The sequence below is a fragment of the Microcaecilia unicolor genome, chromosome 2 (assembly GCF_901765095.1).
Source record: "Microcaecilia unicolor chromosome 2, aMicUni1.1, whole genome shotgun sequence".
Taxonomy (NCBI): domain Eukaryota; kingdom Metazoa; phylum Chordata; class Amphibia; order Gymnophiona; family Siphonopidae; genus Microcaecilia; species Microcaecilia unicolor.
The window spans coordinates 551,575,648-551,595,212 of NC_044032.1; the positions used below are offsets into that span (position 1 = coordinate 551,575,648).

A 19,565-nucleotide genomic window follows, 5' to 3' on the forward strand; every position below is an offset into this window, starting at 1 on the left:
AGAACTAGTCAGCTCTCTTCTCCTTGATTAATTATAGGTAAAATGCAGGAATGGTCTTGGAAGTAATAACCTGATATGTATGCTATTAATTAAGATTGGCTTTTGACCTCTTTAATGAATGCCAGAGTTTAGTTAGCAGTTAGTACTAGGAATATGAGAAATCAATCATAATAACATGTAAGAGACTGGAGCCCAAATGTCTGGCTTGAGGGGCCCCAGGTCACAGGTCAGTTTAGGATGTCTGGAACCTATGTAACTGATATTTCAAAAGTAATGATTGGTTGAGGCAAGGTAGCCAATCAGTTTCTTAACCAATTGGGAGTAAAGGGGGCTAGGCTAGGAGGAGGGCTTAGGACCCTATTTAAGTGGGAGCAGAAGCAGTTTACGTCAGAAGGAGCTCAGAAGAAAGAGAAGGACAGAAGGAGCTCAGAAGAAAGAGAAGGACAGAAGGAACAGACAGAAGAAGGAGAAGACAGCATAAGAAGAGAAGCAGCTGAGACAAAGACACAGAGAGCTGAGAGAAAGACACAAAGAGCTGAGAGAAAGAGAAGAGAGCTAGAACTGATGTCTTGCTTTGTTTGCTGGCAAATAAAGAAGATTTCTCTCTCATACTGGTGTGTGCTGTCTGACTCCTGAAGTATCACAAATTCCTATCTCAATTCCTGCAACACTACCAGGACATTTTCCATTGCCTGAAAAAAATAACTTGTAGTTCTCAAGTATTAATGAAAGAGCCAGGCTCTGCACACCCCAAATGTACACACAGGAAGTAACCCCCACAGAAGAAGCAGTATCTTCAGCCAATCCCTGCAGGCCCATGAGAGAATGTGGAGACTCATATAGTAGCCACTACGCGATAGCTTAGCCCCTGCAAAATCTGAAACACAAGGGCTATCAAAGCTGAACTGTCCAGACAAATGTAGGAAAGAAAATGTTTTAGTTTAGTGATTTGAATATGCCAGCTTTGGTAATCTGAATGTACAGGATCTAGGATGTCTTTATATTTAATTAATTTGTGCTTGTTAGGGTGGCTATATTGGAAGTGTCAATCAAGGGGTGGGTGGGTAGAGGGGCAGGGTGGGTCTAAACTCAAACAGGAGGAGAGTGGATCTATCTCCAAGAGTCCGGATTCTCACTGATTTATTTGCTCTAAGGGTGTCTGTTTTTATCTCCAGCAGAGCTAGCTGCCACACCCACAAAGTTTAAACAGAGTGGGGGGAAGGGAGAAACAGCAGTTGTTAGCAGGTGGTGGGAGAGCACTCCAGTGCCATATATGCCACTTAAATCTGAGAGCAAAAGAGAATCAGCTCTAAACTCAAACAGGAGGAGAGTGGATCTATCTCCAAGAGTCTGGATTCTCACTGATTTATTTGCTCTAAGGGTGTCTGTTTTTATCTCCAGCAGAGCTAGCTGCCACACCCACAAAGTTTAAACACAGAGTGGGGGGGAAGGGAGAAACAGCAGTTAGCAGGTGGTGAGAGAGCATTATAGTCTTTATATTTTGCACAGTACAGGAGGAAATGCATTTCTGATTCTGCTTCCCAGGTGCTGTACTGCAGACAGAATCCATTTACTTGGAGTTTCCAGATCTGTATATTTCTATTTCTAATACATGATATTTATTCTGTAGTTAGTAAAATTCTATCTAGATTTTATATATGTGACCAAATTAAGGTTTTGTTTTGTTTTGAGCATGTAGCTTTTGTGTAAACATTCAATTTTCCCAACAAGCGGTGTTTTAAGGACTGGTGTAGTATTTGCAGTACTGCCTTTCCATGGGAACTGTGGCCACTGCAGGGGGTGTGCCCTTTTGGGGGCAGAACCCTCATTGGTCACCCTATCCTTTACGAATGACACTGGATTGTGAGTCCTGGCACCTTTTTTGTAGGAAAAAAAAAAAGCATTGCCCTCCACGTATTTATGCAAAAACTATAAAAACAGTAACATTTTGAGGATTCAGGTTTCTCACATAACATTTTTAGTTTTAGCACACAGCTAAAAACATTTTCATTAAAGGACTGCAATATATTGCAAATCACTTTCATCAGCTTTTAAATGAACTTCAGCAAGTTTAGTTACATCACTGTTTCTACTTCAAGGCCAGTTTATAAGACATCTGTTGCAGTACACACATCAGACTACAAACTGCAAACAAACACACCACATATGAGTACAGATAAAACAAGTCACTGCACCAGGCTGCAACTTACCTGCAGCTCCTGGTTAGCAAAAAGGAAAACACAGATAATTAGAAAGAACGAGGACAAACACTTAAGTCATGCTACAGCCAGGGAAAACATTTGATTAGTTCTGATAATGAACTATAAAATACAGTTTCATATTAGGAATGTACTATGGTCAACTGGGCAATGATTTACACATTATTTGTTCTACAAAATTGGGTATGTTATAAGACAAACTCAAAACAACATTTCTTATTGGTGAAGATGTGCCCAACAATAACTGAAACTATCAATGGAACTTTACACAGACACCATACTTAACAATGGAATTTCAAACTGATCCTCTCATGGGCAATTGCAATATATCAAGAGTTTTCATAAATATAACAAAGCAAAATGGTAGATGTCAGCACCAACTGGCCCACCTAATCTACTTTGCTGTCTCTGCTTACCATTGTGCTAGTTAAAGATATATCCCTAATTGTCAGCTATACAAAAGCTTAACTGCCTGCAGGGGATTTCTTTTTATGCAAGTCAGTTTTGTTATTTCTTTTTTTTAGCTTTTTATCATTCTGAGTAAATACACGTATAAATTTCTATACCTAAACCAACACCCAGGGCCCTCAATTCTTTTAAGCAGCCTGTCCCCACACCTGTTCTTACCAAAATGACCACTGCATGTGGACCCCATGTAAGCCCACTAGGGACAGAGAAAATATCTGTATATAATAAGTAAAACCGCTTTGGTTGTATCACAGAAAGGCAGTATATCAGATTGCATGACATCTCTCCCCACCCCCACCACCATAAATTTGATCACAATTTTGGTTTCCACTGTCTCTGCTAGCAAGCCATCAAAGATTTCTACTACTGAAGAAGTACTTCTTCCAAGACCCTCTCTCTTCAGCTTTACATTACAACTTCTTGCCCATGAATTTCTTTTACCATGGAAAATTATACCATCTATTCTAGTACTTCATTGAAGGCTGCTAAATATTAGAATGTTTCTATCATATCCCTCCTTTATCTTGTTCACATTTGACAAGACAGATACATTGTTAGATTGCAGAACCTGATTAATTTTATCTACAGAGTAACAGCTTAACTTTATTCAGGCCTTTAAAATAAAACGTATAGCTATTTTGTTTTAGCCCAGCAGTTTCTTCCTGCTTTCTCAGGTTTATTAATTGGAATTAGCCTCTATCAAACTATATTGCCATGACGCTTCATTTATAACTATCTATGTTCCTTTCCCTCACTCTCTCCCATTTGCCTAACCATCAGAGTAGAAATCACTGGCCACAGACCAGGTTCTCCCTAGAGACCAGCAGGTGTTTTTTCTCAGCTGTATGTCTTTACTGGGTGAGATATGGATGACTAGGACCAGGGGCGTATCTGGAATCCGGCGGTAGGGGGGGCCACAGCCAGAGAGGGGGGGCACATTTTTGCCTCCCTCCCCCCCCCGCCGCCGCCGCCGCCTCTCTCCACCCCCTCCCCGCCGTCAACCCTCCCCCGCTGCTTACTTTTGCTGGCGCCGAGGTCCGACCCGCAATCTCCGTTTTTCGTCTTCCTCCGTGGCCATGCTTCCAGGAAGTAACGCTGCAGTGCTGATTCGTTGAATCCAGTTCGACGTCTGACGTCAGACGCCGAACTGGATTCAACGAATCAGCACTGCAGCGTTACTTCCTGGAAGCATGGCCACGGAGGAAGACGAAAAACGGAGATTGCGGGTCGGACCTCGGCGCCAGCAAAAGTAAGCAGCGGGGGAGGGTTGACGGCGGGGAGGGGGGCCAGGGCGAAATCTGCGGGGGCCCAGGCCCCTGTGGCCCCACGCAGATACGCCCCTGACTAGGACTGTGCCCCTCCCTCTGCCCTGGGTCTACAAATGCTTCCTGGGCAATATTTCCTGCTCTGTTTGGCCTCAGAAGTGTAAGCCTCACTTCAGGAATCAAAATCTGTACCTGAAATAATGCACTCAACTGGTACTGACAGACATAAAAGAGAGGTACCACTGCTACAGGGAAAACAACACATAACAAAGAGAAGTGGCCCCACCAGCCAACAGATTAGCAATTCATAGGCAATGAATACACAAAACAATGATCAGCCTCAGTCAAATACCCATCATGTTTTGGAAGATGCCTGCATCAAGAATTAATTGATATTGGGTACACTTGTTGCACAAGTGGAAGCTGGCTGGTGTGTGTTTTTGAATCAGTTTTTTTTTAATCATTTTTATTTTAACCATTTTAATGTCTCAGTTTTATTCTTTACTTTTTAATGTATCATTCTGTTATTGCCATTTTGTTTCCTATATTCCTTTGATTTGATGAATTTCCTTAGGTTCAGGGTCTCTGAGGAGATGAAATTAGATTCCACTTATATTGTGGGAAGGCCTTTTTCCATTTCTTTCAGTATGGTTTTTGGTCTCCTCTCTTCTAAGATATTATTTATTCAGTTACCGACTGATTTTGGAACGTCGATGCCAAAAACAGGCCTCCTCTCTTCTAAAATCGTGTATTCAGTTACTGAATAAATAATATCTTAGAAGAAAGGAGACCAAAGAAGTTTTCGTTTAAGTAAAATTTCAACAATGTATGTTCATACACTAGGATCATCCAAGGTTGCTCAAGACCCCTGAGGCAGGCCTTAGGGCCGAAACACGGCCGTGTTGGGTCATTTTTTATACAATAAAGTGTTTTTGGTATCCTCATTTGGTTTTTCCTCACTTTTTTTTTTTTGTTTCACATCAGATGCAAATGCAACAAATAAAACAAATAAAATAATAAATAAATCTTAAATGGAGGAAAGCATAGGAAAAGGAACAGAGCGTATCAAAATCCAGAAAACTGCAAATAGCTCTCAGTCTGCAGAAAAAGAAAAAACCTAATTTGATAACCTGTGATATCTGGAGGCCAAAACACAATGAGGAATCCAGAAGAACACTGGGATACTGGAAGGATGAAACAGGAGAAATAGGCCTGTCAAACAAAAGTATGCATTTGATATATTTGTAATCTACCCTAGATGTAGCATATGTCAAAGCATGTTGGGTATTTGATTGATGGTTGTATGTTATGTATTAGTGAGTTTGTTCAATAAAAGTTTTTGTGATTTATTTTTTCCATTTATTCCATTATCTATTTACTTCTTATTGGTTGGTTGGTGGGTCTGATGCTCTGTAGTTGGTAAGGAACTGAGCCATTTGCCCATTTTCTATATTTATGCATAAGTTAAGCACTATAGTGCAACTTGCTTTTGCCATTCCATTTTTTCAGAACTATCAATTTTACTCACTGTATCTGAGCTCCAGTCTGAACACCACGCAGAGGTCTGGATTTCATGCCATTCATAATGAAAATGGCTACCATTTCATACCAGAACCTGGTTAATTTCCACAATTTGGCTACCCTGAACAAGGAACCTATGTTCAGCATTTAAGGACTAGAATTCATCATCCCTCTATTGCATCAATCTGATATTTTTCTATTCCCACTCTATGTACAGTGCTTGGTGGCTTTATGCTGAAGTATTGGACATTTGGTCTTCTTAGAGGATTTATAGTCAATATGTACTTAGTAATCATGCTCAATGTGGTAAAATTAACAGTGGTAAATGAGTTTCTGCTGCTCTATAATGTTCTCAGCTAATTCTTACATGGCAGTATCACAGCATTTTCTTTATTATCATTATTTTGGAAAGGTTTGAGAAGTGGGTCTCACAACCATGCTCAGGATAGAACAGACATATATGTTCCAGAGCTTCTTGGAAATGCTGAAAAGGTTTCACCATGATCATGGGTGTTCTTACACAGATACCCTGTTGCTCTCTTCAGGTCTGATAACAGAGCTTTGGCTTGAGAGGATTAACAAAAAAATTTAAAAAGGAGTGAGAAAGTTTATTTCACTGAAGAACTGCTATACTGCTGTCTTTAGAGAAAACCTGATACAAGTAACTTTGCTTCTCTGAAGACAAGCAGCAAACTGTAATCATACAAATACACTTCCTTAACTGAGGGCTATCCTCAACAAGAGGAAAAAACATGAACAAAACCATCAATTTTCAGCAGAGCACGTTCTTATTGGGTGAAAAACTTTGCTTTAGGATTTATATTCTTTTAAACTATCATATAAGAAAATTAAATATTTCTTGAAGTGTATTTCTCTAGTTTGACCAGCAGGTGGTGCATGATGTAACCAGGTATTTTTGAAACTTGTTCTGGGCTCTGATAGGCCCAGGAGCTCATTTCATTTGGATTTTACTGGTTTTTATCCCAGTTTCAGCCCGGGAGAAGAGAGAGAGAAAGCTCTTTGCTGAAGCCCTGTAAAACGGGTGAACAGCTATATGTCCTGATCTTCCCAGGTACTTTTTACAAAGTAAACAAATGTTTAGTTAGTGTTATAACTGATTCATATTTCAGTTACCTGTTATTGTTTGCTGATTGCCACATTTTTTGTTCATTGTTCAATTTTTAAGATAAACAATTTTCAGTTTATTGCCTCTTTGTCTGGACTGATAAAGAATCCTGGTGGTTAGTGTGTTGGGTCTGTGAGTGCTTTCTGGAAACTGTGGGACCACTGGGAGTGTGGCTTGTTATTGTTTGCCAATTCCACATTTTTGTCCACTGTTCCAAGTTCTGAGAATAAACACAATAGTTTATTCATTCTGCCTGTCTGGACTGATAAAGGATCTTGGTGGTTTGTGTGTTGGGTCTGTGAATGCTTTCTTGGAACCCTGGAACCACTTGGAATGTGGCCCCGGTAACCAAGAAATCACTGGGGATAATTTGAGAGCGAGAGACTCGTCTGGAGGCGGTTATGACCCAGTTTGTGGGAGGAGGGTGCTAGTGTAGAGCACAGGCGGCAGGTGCAGGCAGATCTGAGCTTTGCTAGGGATAGATCCTCTAAGTGGCCATGGGGTAGCCCCAGGTGGGTTGCTAGGTATTTCGTGACAGTGCCCTAGCAAATTGGATGATTGCAATTTACTTTATGTTGGTTGCTGAAGGATGTAATGTAGGAGACTGTAGACACTGCAGAATACTGCAGCTAGATTGATCTGCCAGGCAAAGAAATGGGAAAGAGCAACTCCGTCGTTGAGACAACTGCATTGGCTCCCTATAGAAGCATGAACGATAATTCAATATTATTCATGGTTCTGTGCCTTTGCCATACATTGGCCATGTATGTTCCCAATATATAACTAGAGCTGGATTATCTTATTTTGATCCACATCAAACCCTATAGGTATTGTAAATGCAGAATTTAAATGGAGTTGTAATTTAATGTAATATAATCCCCTTTCAGCCATCTCTTTTGCAAGATGAAGATATCTAACCTGTATAGCTTTCTTCATAAGAGAAGTATTCTATACCTGTTATTTTTGTTGTCTTTCTCTGAATCTTTTCCAGTTCCACTATATATGTTTTTGAGATGGGGTGACCAGAGCTCCATACAGTATTCAAGATGCAGTTGCACCATGGACCTATACAGAGGTATAATTATACTCTAAGCTTTTTTCTCTATCCCTTGTTAAATAATCCTTAATGTTCTATTTGATTTCTTTTGGCAGCTGTAACACAACTGGGTTGAAAATGTCAATATATTATCTATTATGATTCAAGATCATTTTATTGGGATGACTCCTAACACAGAAACCAGAATTCAGCACCTATAGTTGGGATTATTTTTTTTTTAATCTATGCGTATCACTTGAATTTCACTGCCTTTTAGATGCCCAGTCTCCGAGTCTCACAAGATCTTTCTGCAGTTCTTCAAAATCCCCTTCAATTTTGCACCTTCAATGACACCTGTATCTTACATTTGGCCACCTAAGTTCAATGTGGCTTACAATTACTGTCTTCGTCACATTGAAGGTATGAATGACTCAACACAAGCCATGCTTTGGCCATAAGTCCTGCCTCAGGAGTCAATACAAATACCTCACTTCAAATAGATGTGGCAAAAATCACAGAAAATGCACCAAAGTATACAAAGTCGCTCGTAAAAATTCTTCTCATGAAAGCTCTGAACAACAGCGATAAATCTCAATCTTGTTTCTGTGATTGAGATTGAGTGCTGTTGTTCATAGCTTTCATGAGAAGAATTTTTACGAGTGACTTTGTATACTTTGGTATATTCCCTGGATTCTATAAATGGCAGTTTTGAGTTGTATGCATAAATTTGGGCGCATACCCAGTGTAAGTGAATAATGAATCAATCAGCACCGATCATTGGGCAAAAACAAGTAATTATCAGCACTAATTGGCAATAATTAGGGTCAGGGTATTCCTGCAATTTATACACGTTGTTATATAGAATTAGGGGGATCTGTACCTAATTTACATGCTGGGATTTAAACCAGGTTTTCAATGGTGTAAATGGTCGTGCCTAAATGTAACTGCAGTTCCTGGCACTAAGTGCTATTATATAAATATGCCTAATTTTAAGCATGGTTTACAGAACCGCACTATGTGCTATTTTTTTTTGGCACTGATTTTTTAGGTGCCATTTAAATAATCTAGTCCATTATGTTTTGTAGGCCTGCTTATTCCTTACCAATCTGTGTAGAATCTTAGATCCTGCACCTTCAAAAATATGATTTGAAGTTTTATACTGCACTTGCTTTAGTGTTATAGCGCCATCACTTTGAAATTTAATGCTTTTTTTATATTAGGAATGTTTTCTTATACAGGCAATTCAATAAGGATGTTAAGACCTGGTCTTTTGCTCAAGTCTTTGGCTAATTTATATGCCTTTGTGATGCATTCCCAAGTGAAGACAGTAGGCTTCCAGTTGTGGGCAGACAAAGACATATGGTAATCTCCCTTCGTGTCCATCAGAATAACCTTATCATTTTTAGCTTTCATGACATACTGTATCCCATGTGTAGTCCACAGATGTAGTGAGATGAATGTCGGTTACTGTTCATTACTCATTTAAAAAGGCAACCAAACACATTTTTCAAATATATAAAATGCATATAAACGGCAAGTGACCGACTCACCTGCAAATGCGCAGTACAGACTTCCCTCTCTGTCCTGCCCTCGCGTCAAGACGTCATGACGTCAGAGGGCGGAACAGAGAGGGAAACGGAGTCAGAGTCACTGTCGGACACTGCCGCCTGGAAACGAACATCGCGCGAAACAACCTCCCTCCTCCTCCCCCCCATCCCCGCCGCCGCTCCCGCCCTCCTCCGTCCGTATCGGGCCCCCTGCACTGACCAGACAGCGCCTCTCACCTCCGTGTGGAAGCGCTGCAGGCAGTAGCAGAGCGATCTGCTGCTGCCTGCAGCGCTTTCACACGGCGGTGAGAGGTGCTGTCAGGTCAGTGCAGGGGGCCCGGCACGGAGGGGGGAGGGAGCAGAGGCAAGGAGGGTAGCTGGAAATCTCGCCCGTTTTAACGGGCTTAACGGCTAGTATATATATATATATTTTTTTTTTTTATTTGTACCCCGCACTTTCCCACTCATGGCAGGCTCAATGCAGCTTATATATATATATATATATATATATATATATATATATATATATATATATACATACACATACATACATACACACACACACACATTCATTCAGTTGCATATATTTTAACTCTCCAATCTAATTTTCTAAATTTCTGGCCTTTGCATACACACAATCAATAGTTTGTTTATAAAATTTGTATTCACAATCTATCAGTAGTTAGAACACTTTAGCCTTTACTACAAGCTCTCTATTAGGATATTCTAACTTCAGTATTTTGTCAGTATCTTTAGAAATTACTGTACTCTGAACTACACACTCTTGACTTTCTATCAGCTTTCTCTCAAGTTCAAATTTAAAACCTACTCTCTTTCCTTTTGGAATAATTTCCCCCTTCCTAAAATGTTCCCTAATTCCTAACAAATCAAAAGCTCTCTTCCCTGCATCATTCTATCTACACCAGTGGGGGCAATTTCATGAAGAATTTTTCACACGTAAAGCTTGGTTTACATATAAAAAACAGCTCTTATAGAATTGCACAGACTTGTACACATGTAGGGGTCGATATTCAACCCGGGCTTCAGCACTGAATGTTTTGTGGAGCCAGCTAACACATAGCTGATTAAGTTTGGTATTCAGCTCTTAACCAGATAAGGGTTACCACATAAAGATAGCACAGTGCCAACTCCACCCCCGGAATACACCCCAAATAGCCGATTTGCAGTTCAGCACTAACTGGTTAAGTGCTGCTAAAATTTAGTGGTTAGCACCAAACAGGTGATTAACCAGCCAGGAGCCATTTTTTCTGGTTAAGTCGCTTTGAATATTGACCCAGTAAAAAGTAAACACACAGAAAGACAGTGCATACTTTTCCCATTATCTGCATGTAGACATTCCCACGGTGTAGCAGGAACAGAGTTGTGATGTATGCACATACTTTAGAAAATATGAATGTACTTGCATACATTTACATCTAACCTGGAGCACATACAATTTGTGCCCTAGTAGGGAATATTTTAGAATGCTATTTTCTAATGGGCACGTGGATTCCCAGGCTACATTTATAAAAAATAATTAAAAAAAAAGGCATAACATTAGCTAATTTTTGAGAATGATTGTAAGTGCTTGTTAGCTATCCTCTAAACAAATATATTTGCTGTTCTAGTGTTTCACAGAAGCAGAAAATTATAAAATGCATGCACGAAAACGAACAGACAAACAATTTTAAGGAAGCAACAGAAGATTTCAACAATAATGAAGCATTTATCTTTACATTTTAAACAAACAAAAAAGAGAAAAATTTTAGATACAAAGCATGGGGACTTACCTCAGCATCTTCCAACTCAACATCTAAAAAGTCAAAGTCCTTGAAAACTCCAAATTGCTGTTCACTGCCATTATCTTCCACAATCACTTCCTCTTCTTGAATAACCTCCTCTGTTGTAGAAATAAGGCTTGTCTGTTGGTCTCCAACTTCCAAGTCCTCATTAGAAGAGAATATCACCTGCAGAAGGAACATCAAAACCACCGACACACTTGAACACTGTTGAGTTAAGCATGTAAAGGAGTCATGGCTCACTAGGCATAGATGCTTGAGAACAATTTAATTATTATAATCAGCACTGCAATTACGATGAGTAGCTAATTAGAATTCATTTATGAATGCCACCTGAGTATTCAATGACTTTTAAAATGGAGTACAGACACTTACTGATGGATTTTTAGGCAGACCAGATTCCGGGCCACACAGCGAGAGTACATTCATTAGCTTCTCTCTTGTCCTTCTCTGAAATACAATAAATCATTCTGACTCATATCATGTACCACCACAGAAAAACTTTTAGAGAGAAAGATATTCAAATGCACAGCTAGTTTTATGGAACACATGGCTACTTTTACAAAATGCTGATACAATTACTTCATTTACTACCATTAGTAGAAAAAAAATCAAGGCAAAATTTTACAACACAGATTTGAATACTGCAAAAAAAAAAAAAAAATACTATCAACTGGGTATTGTTTAAACATGATATTTTACTATTTTTATCCAATGTTACAAACATTACTTCAGTTGTTGTTAGTATAGAGCTTGAAGAAGATTAGTAATCTTCAAATTGTGTGTGAAAATCTGATGCACTGGATGCCAAAGGAGGTTTAAAGAAATATGGCAGAGTGATGTTCTCCTAAAATGTCCCTGTTGATTCTCAAAGTATTTAGGCCTAATAATACTAAGGGCCCTGTTTACTAAGGCACAGTAGCGTTTTTAACATGCCTACAATTAGCGCATGCATTAACCACGTAGGCACCTATAGGGATATTGTAGGCACGTACACAGTTAACACACCTACATGGTTAACGCGTGTTAAAGTCGCTAACGCGCCTATAATGTGGCTTAGTAAACAGGGCCCTAAGTGATTTAATGAAACTAAGGGGGAAGATATCAAGGTGTGGTAAAATACATGCTTCTACCACACAGCGAATGATACATACCTGTAGCAGGTGTTCTCCGAGGACAGCAGGCTGATTGTTCTCACGACTGGGTTGATGTCCACGGCAGCCCCCAGCAACCGGAAGAAAACTTCACGGGCGGTCCCGCACGCAAGGCACGCCCACCGCGCATGCGCAGCCGTCTTCCCGCCTGTGCGCGACTGTTCCCGCTCAGTTGAATGACAAGCAAAGGAATGAGTAAAACACAACTCCAAAGGGGAGGTGGGAGGGTTGGTGAGAACAATCAGCCTGCTGTCCTCGGAGAACACCTGCTACAGGTATGTATCATTCGCTTTCTCCGAGGACAAGCAGGCTCCTTGTTCTCACGACTGGGGTATCCCTAGCTCTCAGGCTCACTCAAAACAAGAACCCAGGTCAATTGAACCTCGCAACGGCGAGGGCATAACAGAAATTGACCTACGAAGAACAACTAACTGAGAGTGCAGCCTGAACAGAATAAATCGGGTCCTGGAGGGTGGAGTTGGATTCAAACCCCAAACAGATTCTGCAGCACTGACTGCCCGAACCGACTGTCGCGTCGGGTATCCTGCTGGAGGCAGTAATGTGATGTGAATGTGTGGACAGATGACCACGTCGCAGCCTTGCAAATCTCTTCAATAGTGGCTGACTTCAAGTGGGCCACTGACGCTGCCATGGCTCTAACACTATGAGCCGTGACATGACCCTCAAGAGCCAGCCCAGCCTGGGCGTAAGTGAAGGAAGGAAATGCAATCTGCTAGCCAATTGGAAATGGTGCGTTTCCAGACAGCGACCCCCTTCCTATTGGGGTCGAAAGAAATAAACAATTGGGCGGACTATCTGTGGGGCTGTGTCCGCTCCAGATAGAAGGCCAACGCTCGCTTGCAGTCCAATGTGTGCAACTGACGTTCAGCAGGGCGGGTATGCGGTCTGGAAAAGAATGTTGGCAAGACAATTGACTGGTTAAGATGGAACTCCGACACCACCTTTGGCAAGAACTTAGGGTAAGTGCGGAGTGCTACTCTGTTATGATGAAATTTAGTATAAGGAGCATGAGCTACCAGGGCTTGAAGCTCACTGACTCTACGAGCTGAAGTAACTGCCACCAAGAAAATGACCTTCCAGGTCAAGTACTTCAGATGGCAAGAATTCACTGGCTCAAAAGAAGGCTTCATCAGCTGGGTGAGGACGACGTTGAGATCCCATGACACTGCAGGAGGCTTGACAGGGGGCCTTGACAAAAGCAAGCCTCTCATGAATCGAACAACTAAAGGCTCTCCAGAGATGGCTTTACCCTCTACACGATAATGGTAAGCACTAATCGCACTAAGGTGATTCCTTACTGAGCTGGTCTTGAGACCAGACTCTGATAAGTGCAGAAGGTATTCAAGCAGGTTCTGTGCAGGACAAGAACGAGGTTCTATGGCCCTGCTCTCACACCAAACGACAAACCTCCTCCACTTGAAAAAGTAACTCTTTTTAGTGGAATCCTTTCTAGAGGCAAGCAAGACACGGGAGACACCCTCAGACAGACCCAACGAAGCAAAATCTACGCCCTCAACATCCAGGCCGTGAGAGCCAGAGACTGAAGGTTGGGGTGCAGAAGCGCTCCGTTGTTCTGCGAAATGAGAGTTGGAAAACACTCCAATCTCCACGGTTCTTCGGAGGACAACTCCAGAAGTAGAGGGAACCAGATCTGACGGGGCCAAAAAGGCGCTATCAGAATCATGGTGTCGTGGTCTTGCTTGAGCTTCAGTAAGGCCCGCTGTCGGGAAAGGCAGAGGGGCCGGTGTGGGTGCCGGTGCCGGAAGCTGCTCGGGTCCAGGAGATGGTACCGAGATACCCGCGGACCGGCGCAGCGACACCTATTTGACCGAGGGGGAACGCTCCTCCCGGCACTGCAGCTTTCTGGGCGTCGAGTCGTCCCTCAAAGTACCGGAGCTGGCAGTCCCGTGCGCCGTGGGCGACCGATGGCGTTGCTTCTTGCTTTCTTTCGATGCCCGTCATCGGCGCTCGGCGGAAGAGACGAGGAGGAGGTGGAGCCCCCCCGGCCTCGAGGTATCGGATCTGACAGGGTTCGGTCCCGATGGCCCTGGGCAGAGGGAGTGGCCGGGGCAGACTGCCCGCGCGGCCACTCACCCCCGCCGTCACCGGCAGGCCGGCGGGCCAAAGCTACCTATACTCCTGGGGTTGGTGCCAGAGTCGGCGCCGACTTCGTCGACATCGGTACTGGTACCGAAGACCTGGCTGTCGACACCGATGCTGTAGAGGTCGACGTCGAAGGGCCGGCGCAAGTTCCAAAAAGACGGTCCCGCAGAACTTGCCTCGCCAACTGTGTCCGCTTCCTTAAGCCAAGACACAAGGTGCACATCTTGGAATTATGCTCCAGGCCGAGGCACTGGAGACACCAAGCATATCGGTCTGCGAGATCTGCCGGCCGCACCGACCACACTTTTTGAATCCGCTCGGGACCTTCGAGGACATCAACGGAAAAATCGCGTTGGCGAAGTCAAAATCGTCGATGGTGGCGGTGAAAAGCACACCCGAAAAGAAGAAACGACCGCGCGGCCACAAGGCCGCGACGCGCCCTCGCGGCTAAAAACGACAAGGAAAACTCTTCTTTTTTTGGGGGGGGGGGGGAAAAAAATAACACACGAACGCATACTTTGAAAAGAGAAAAACCGCGGTTAGGCCACAATCCGGTTTCCGGGGCTGACTAAGAGAGAGACGGGAACACATCTCTCTCCAACACGGAATAGAAAAAAACTGAGCGGGAACGGTCGCGCATAGGCTGGAAGACGGCCGCGCATGCGTGGTGGGCGTGCCCTGCGTGCAGGACCGCCCGCAAAATTTTCTTCCGGTTGCTGGGGGCTGCCGTGGACGTCAACCCAGTCGTGAGAACAAGCAGCCTACTTGTCCTCGGAGAACTTGACTTATCACAGGAGTCAGCAACCTGAGGTATCTCATACTGCCAATTCAAATGGTAAATTAAATAAATTTGCTTGTGAACCACCTTGCCAATTTGCTTCATTTTATTGAATGCGTGAATAAATTTGTGGATAAAGGTGAGCCAGTTGATGTAGTGTATCTAGATTTTCAGAAAGCTTTTGATAAAGTTCCTGGGATAGGAGGCAAGGTTCTGGTGTGGATCAGGAATTGGTTATTGGACAGAAAATAGAGGGTAGGGTTCAATGATCATTTCTCTCAATGGAGGAGGGTGAACAGTGGAGTGCCACAGGGATCTGTATTGGGACAGGTGCTATTTAACGTATTTATAAATGATATGGAAATCGGAACGACGAGTGAGGTGATTGAATCAGATGACACAAAACTATTCAAGGTTGTTATAACATGTGCGGACTGTGAAATATTGCAGGAAGACCTTAGGAAATTGGAAGACTGGGCATATAAATAGCAGATGAAATTTAATGTGGACAAATGTAAGGTGATGCACATTGGAAAGAATAATACGAGTTAGAGAATGACGCGGGCACAAACTTTGTCCTTGTTCCTGTGAACTCTGTCCCCATCCCTGTGAACTCTGTCCCCGTCCACAGAAACCTCAAACAGTTTTTATTACAGTATAAAAATGAACAAACAATATTCTGAACTGTTTAGGCAGTGTCTTAAACGGTGCAAGTAAAGCATTTTTTATTTTTATTTTTTTACATTTATTCTATCCCACATTACACTACAGTATAAGCCTTTGTTTACCTCAGATTCTGTGACATGCTTTACAGTAATTTCCTGAAAAGGGGGGTTTATATTTTTCTGTAGATGAGTGTTGAAACAGGTCCACCCTGGAGATTTGAACTAGACAATTTGATGGTATCTGAAAGAAAACAAGCCAATATCTGTGGCTCCCAATTTTCAATGCCCATCTATCTTTCACTGTGCATTGCCACAATTTGATCAAGAGTTGTATTCTGCCTTCCAATGGAAGAGCTGCTGTAGAACGAGTGACTAAGCCAGTGTAGGTCATGACCCCAAATGGGGCCAAGACTACATCTACACAGGGAAAACCACCACCATGTGGCCAATAAACATACAAACACACATAGAACAATCCCATGCCTTCCTAGGATAGGCCAGTTTAAAGTTGATCATCATCACTTTAGCTCCTCTAACAATCACCACCTAGCTTGAATTGTCCATTATCTTCTCAGGCTTTCTCGCTTTCAGTGCAAATGATTATCATTAGACCAGGTCTCTGTGTCCGCAATTCAGGTCTTCTTTACCTCCCCTCTGATGCTGATTACTGATTCTAGTGCCCCTCTCCTCTGTGAACTAGAGTTACTCAACAAACAGAGGAAGAAATGGTAAACTTTCTGACCATACCAAGAAGTGACTGCATTGACCATGCCTTTGGTGCAGAGTATATGGAGGGATCTGATGAGACGCTGTGTGCCATGGCTTCAGGCACTGAAGAAAGCTGCAAGATTTTCTCCCACACTGGTATCTCCTTCACCTCAGCATCAAGAATCTCTGCCAAAGCCTGTGATGTAGGAAGATTCAGTCGTCTTTTCATGGAAATGTCTTCTCTATGATCTCTAAGATTCAGTCCTATGAGTGGACTCTATTCATTCCATCTGCGGGTGTGGAACAGTCCTGTGGCCACCTGGAGCTACTTCTAGCACTTCTGTGTTTTGATTTAAGTAGTGAGAGGGACCTCCAATGAAGATGAATGCAGATCTTCCATCTTGATGGCCCTGAAATGTTGAGCTCTAGGTGACATTCAAGTATAATGTAAGCAATTCAGGACACCGTGGTCATATCCCAGGTACTTACAAGCAAGTGATGTTTGTGTCCATGTAGCTTCCAATCACAAACACAGCTTTTGAAAGACACTGATTATTTCTATCAGACAAGTTTTATTCAACTTTTTCACCAAGAGGGAAAAACCCAACTTCTTCCTTTTTTTAAGGAGGCACCAAGGGAACTTGAAGGGAGAGGGAGAAACATTTATAAAACAAGAAAAAAAAAACCCCAAAGCTAAAAATGAGAAGAAAAACACCGCAAAAGTAGAATTATGCCTATGCTCTAGCTCAGACAAGAACAGACGGAGTACATTTGTGAAGCAGTGCAGAAGTTTTTTCTGAAATCTGAGCGCTAGTCTGTGCCACTTGTGTGGCTGATTCATTCTGCTTGTTGATACAGAAATGATGGCTAGCCACCATTCATATTCCATCTTCTTACTCTGACTCCTTAAAAAGAAGCATAGATATACTAATTCTTATTTTCATTCTCCCATTCCTAAAATAGGCTATCAATTTTTCCATCTATTTTTATAAAATTACCTATTCCTCTTTTTCATGTGCTTACACCCTCTTTCAGTTCTGCAGTGCCATTTTTGTTTGTCTTGTTAAATTTTTAAGATCATGCCTGACTTCTAATTTCTACTGTTTTCACTTACTTGAGACAGTTGTGGTCTTTTCCAGCTGACAGGCACAAGTGCATTGGAATTAGAACCTGATGAAGTAGAAGATGTACTCCGAGTGACTGCAATGACTTTAGCTTTCCCATTTCTACCAGCTGCACTATGCTGATCGCCATACTTTTGCCCAATTATTGGTGTCTGCCAAAGAGAAATTACAGCTTCTAATCAAAATACAGTATTAATTTAGCTATACAGGCCTATAATCTCAAAAAACAATTGCATGGAAAGTGATGGATATACAGCAGAATAGGAAAGCATGCTACTATAGAGGACTATCTCGGTAAGCCACATAAAAAGACAGCTTGCCTTCACTGATACCTTAAGAAGGCATAGATTGCATGATAAGTGATCTAAGAAAGCTTGAGAAAATACTACATGCCTGGCAGCTAAGTTTAAGTGCAAGTAAGTGTAGAGTCATGCATGTGAAATGCAGAAATCTAATGAAGCAGTATATGACAAGATGGGATAGCAATGTCCACCAAGCAGGAAAAACACCTCGAGATGATCACAATAAAAGCTATCAAGATATCAAAACTACATAAAATTGTGGCCAGAGTACACAGAAAGCTAGAATGGAAAAGAAGATGCAGTAGAAAAAAAGGAGGAACTGATTCCTCTGTACAAGACATTCATGAGATTTCATCTGAAGTATTCTGTCCAATTCTGGAGCTTGTTACCTCCAAAAAGACAGAGTGGAGGTGGTCCAGAGAGAGGCTACTAAAATGACAAACAGTCTTACGAGGTAGCAGAAGAGAGGTTCAAGGGTATACAAACAAAGGCAGTAAAAAAAGTACATAAGGGTCTTCAAGACTGGGACAACCAAAATGCCTTTAATAAATCGACCCAACACAGGCTGTGTTTTGGTGTATGTACACCTGCATCAGGGATCAATCAAAATCAAGGTACTTGAGAACAAAGCCAAAGAAGAAATCTCTTTCCAAACAAAAATAGAAAATGCATGAGCATGTTGCTAATTGATGTTACTTGGACACACGTCAGTTCAACAGAAGGGCAAACCATCTTTACAGAACCAATCACATCTAGAAATGCCATATTTTGCAGCAACTAACATCAATTAGCAACACGCTCAGGCACTTTTTATTTTTGTTTGGAAAGAGATTTTCTTCTTTGCTTTGTTCTCAAGTGCCTTGATTTCGACCGACCCCTGCTGCAGGCGTACATACTCCGAAGCACTGCCCATGTCGGGTCAATTTATTAAAGGCATTTTGATTGTTTTACTCTTGAAGGACCTTGTGTGCTTCTTTTTTGCTAAAAAAAAAAAGTCTTATGAGACAAAGACCTAAATATGTATAAAATAGAGGAAAGGAGATAAATGGGGATACAACAGACGTGAATATAGTCAGACATATAAATCATATACAAGATTCATACCCATTTTTTAGTGAAAAGGAATATATAGATCAATTAGACGTTATATGATTATGAGTAGATTAAGGTATATCACTACAAAATTTTCATGGTATTAGCAACTGTATAAAATAAACTCCTTGTGAAAGTGGTAGCGGTCAGGATCATAACAGAATTGAAGAAGACATGGGACAAGAACAGAATGACCTTATTTGCAAAAATGTGAAGGGAAAATGATCAATCAAAAATAGTCTATGACACTAAAAAATGAAATAAATTAGGCAGACTAATGTCTCTCTTATCTACCTTCACATTCACAACAGAAGTTTGAGTTATATATACTCAATATGGAATAAAGCCCTAAGAAAATAAAGTTACTTACTTGTGACAAGTGTTCTTCAAGACAGAGGTACATGATCCTGTGGTTTTGTTCAGCACCAAATGGATTCTTCCATAACTTGAAGGAAAGGGAAAAAGCCCTTTACTAAATGCAACAATTCCTGCCCCTTCTTCCAAAGTTGATAATACAGTCGGTGATGGCACAATTGGAGAATGATCTTCACCTGCACTTTCCACTGGATCAACATCAGTATGGGTTTTTGATGCTGTCACGGAGTTGAATGGTTAATGGGTTGTTTATTTGATAGAT

The 19,565-nt window shown here is 41.7% G+C and overlaps 1 protein-coding gene across 1 annotated transcript in view; it reads right to left on the minus strand.

Annotated features, from left to right (window-relative positions):
- Positions 1-19,565, minus strand: part of FRYL (FRY like transcription coactivator) — a 655,466-nt gene that overhangs the window by 103,977 nt on the left and 531,924 nt on the right. Inside the window, 3 exon segments of the mRNA XM_030191364.1 lie at positions 10,973-11,149; positions 11,357-11,431; positions 17,525-17,686. Of these exon segments, the coding sequence (XP_030047224.1) occupies positions 10,973-11,149; positions 11,357-11,431; positions 17,525-17,686 (414 nt within the window).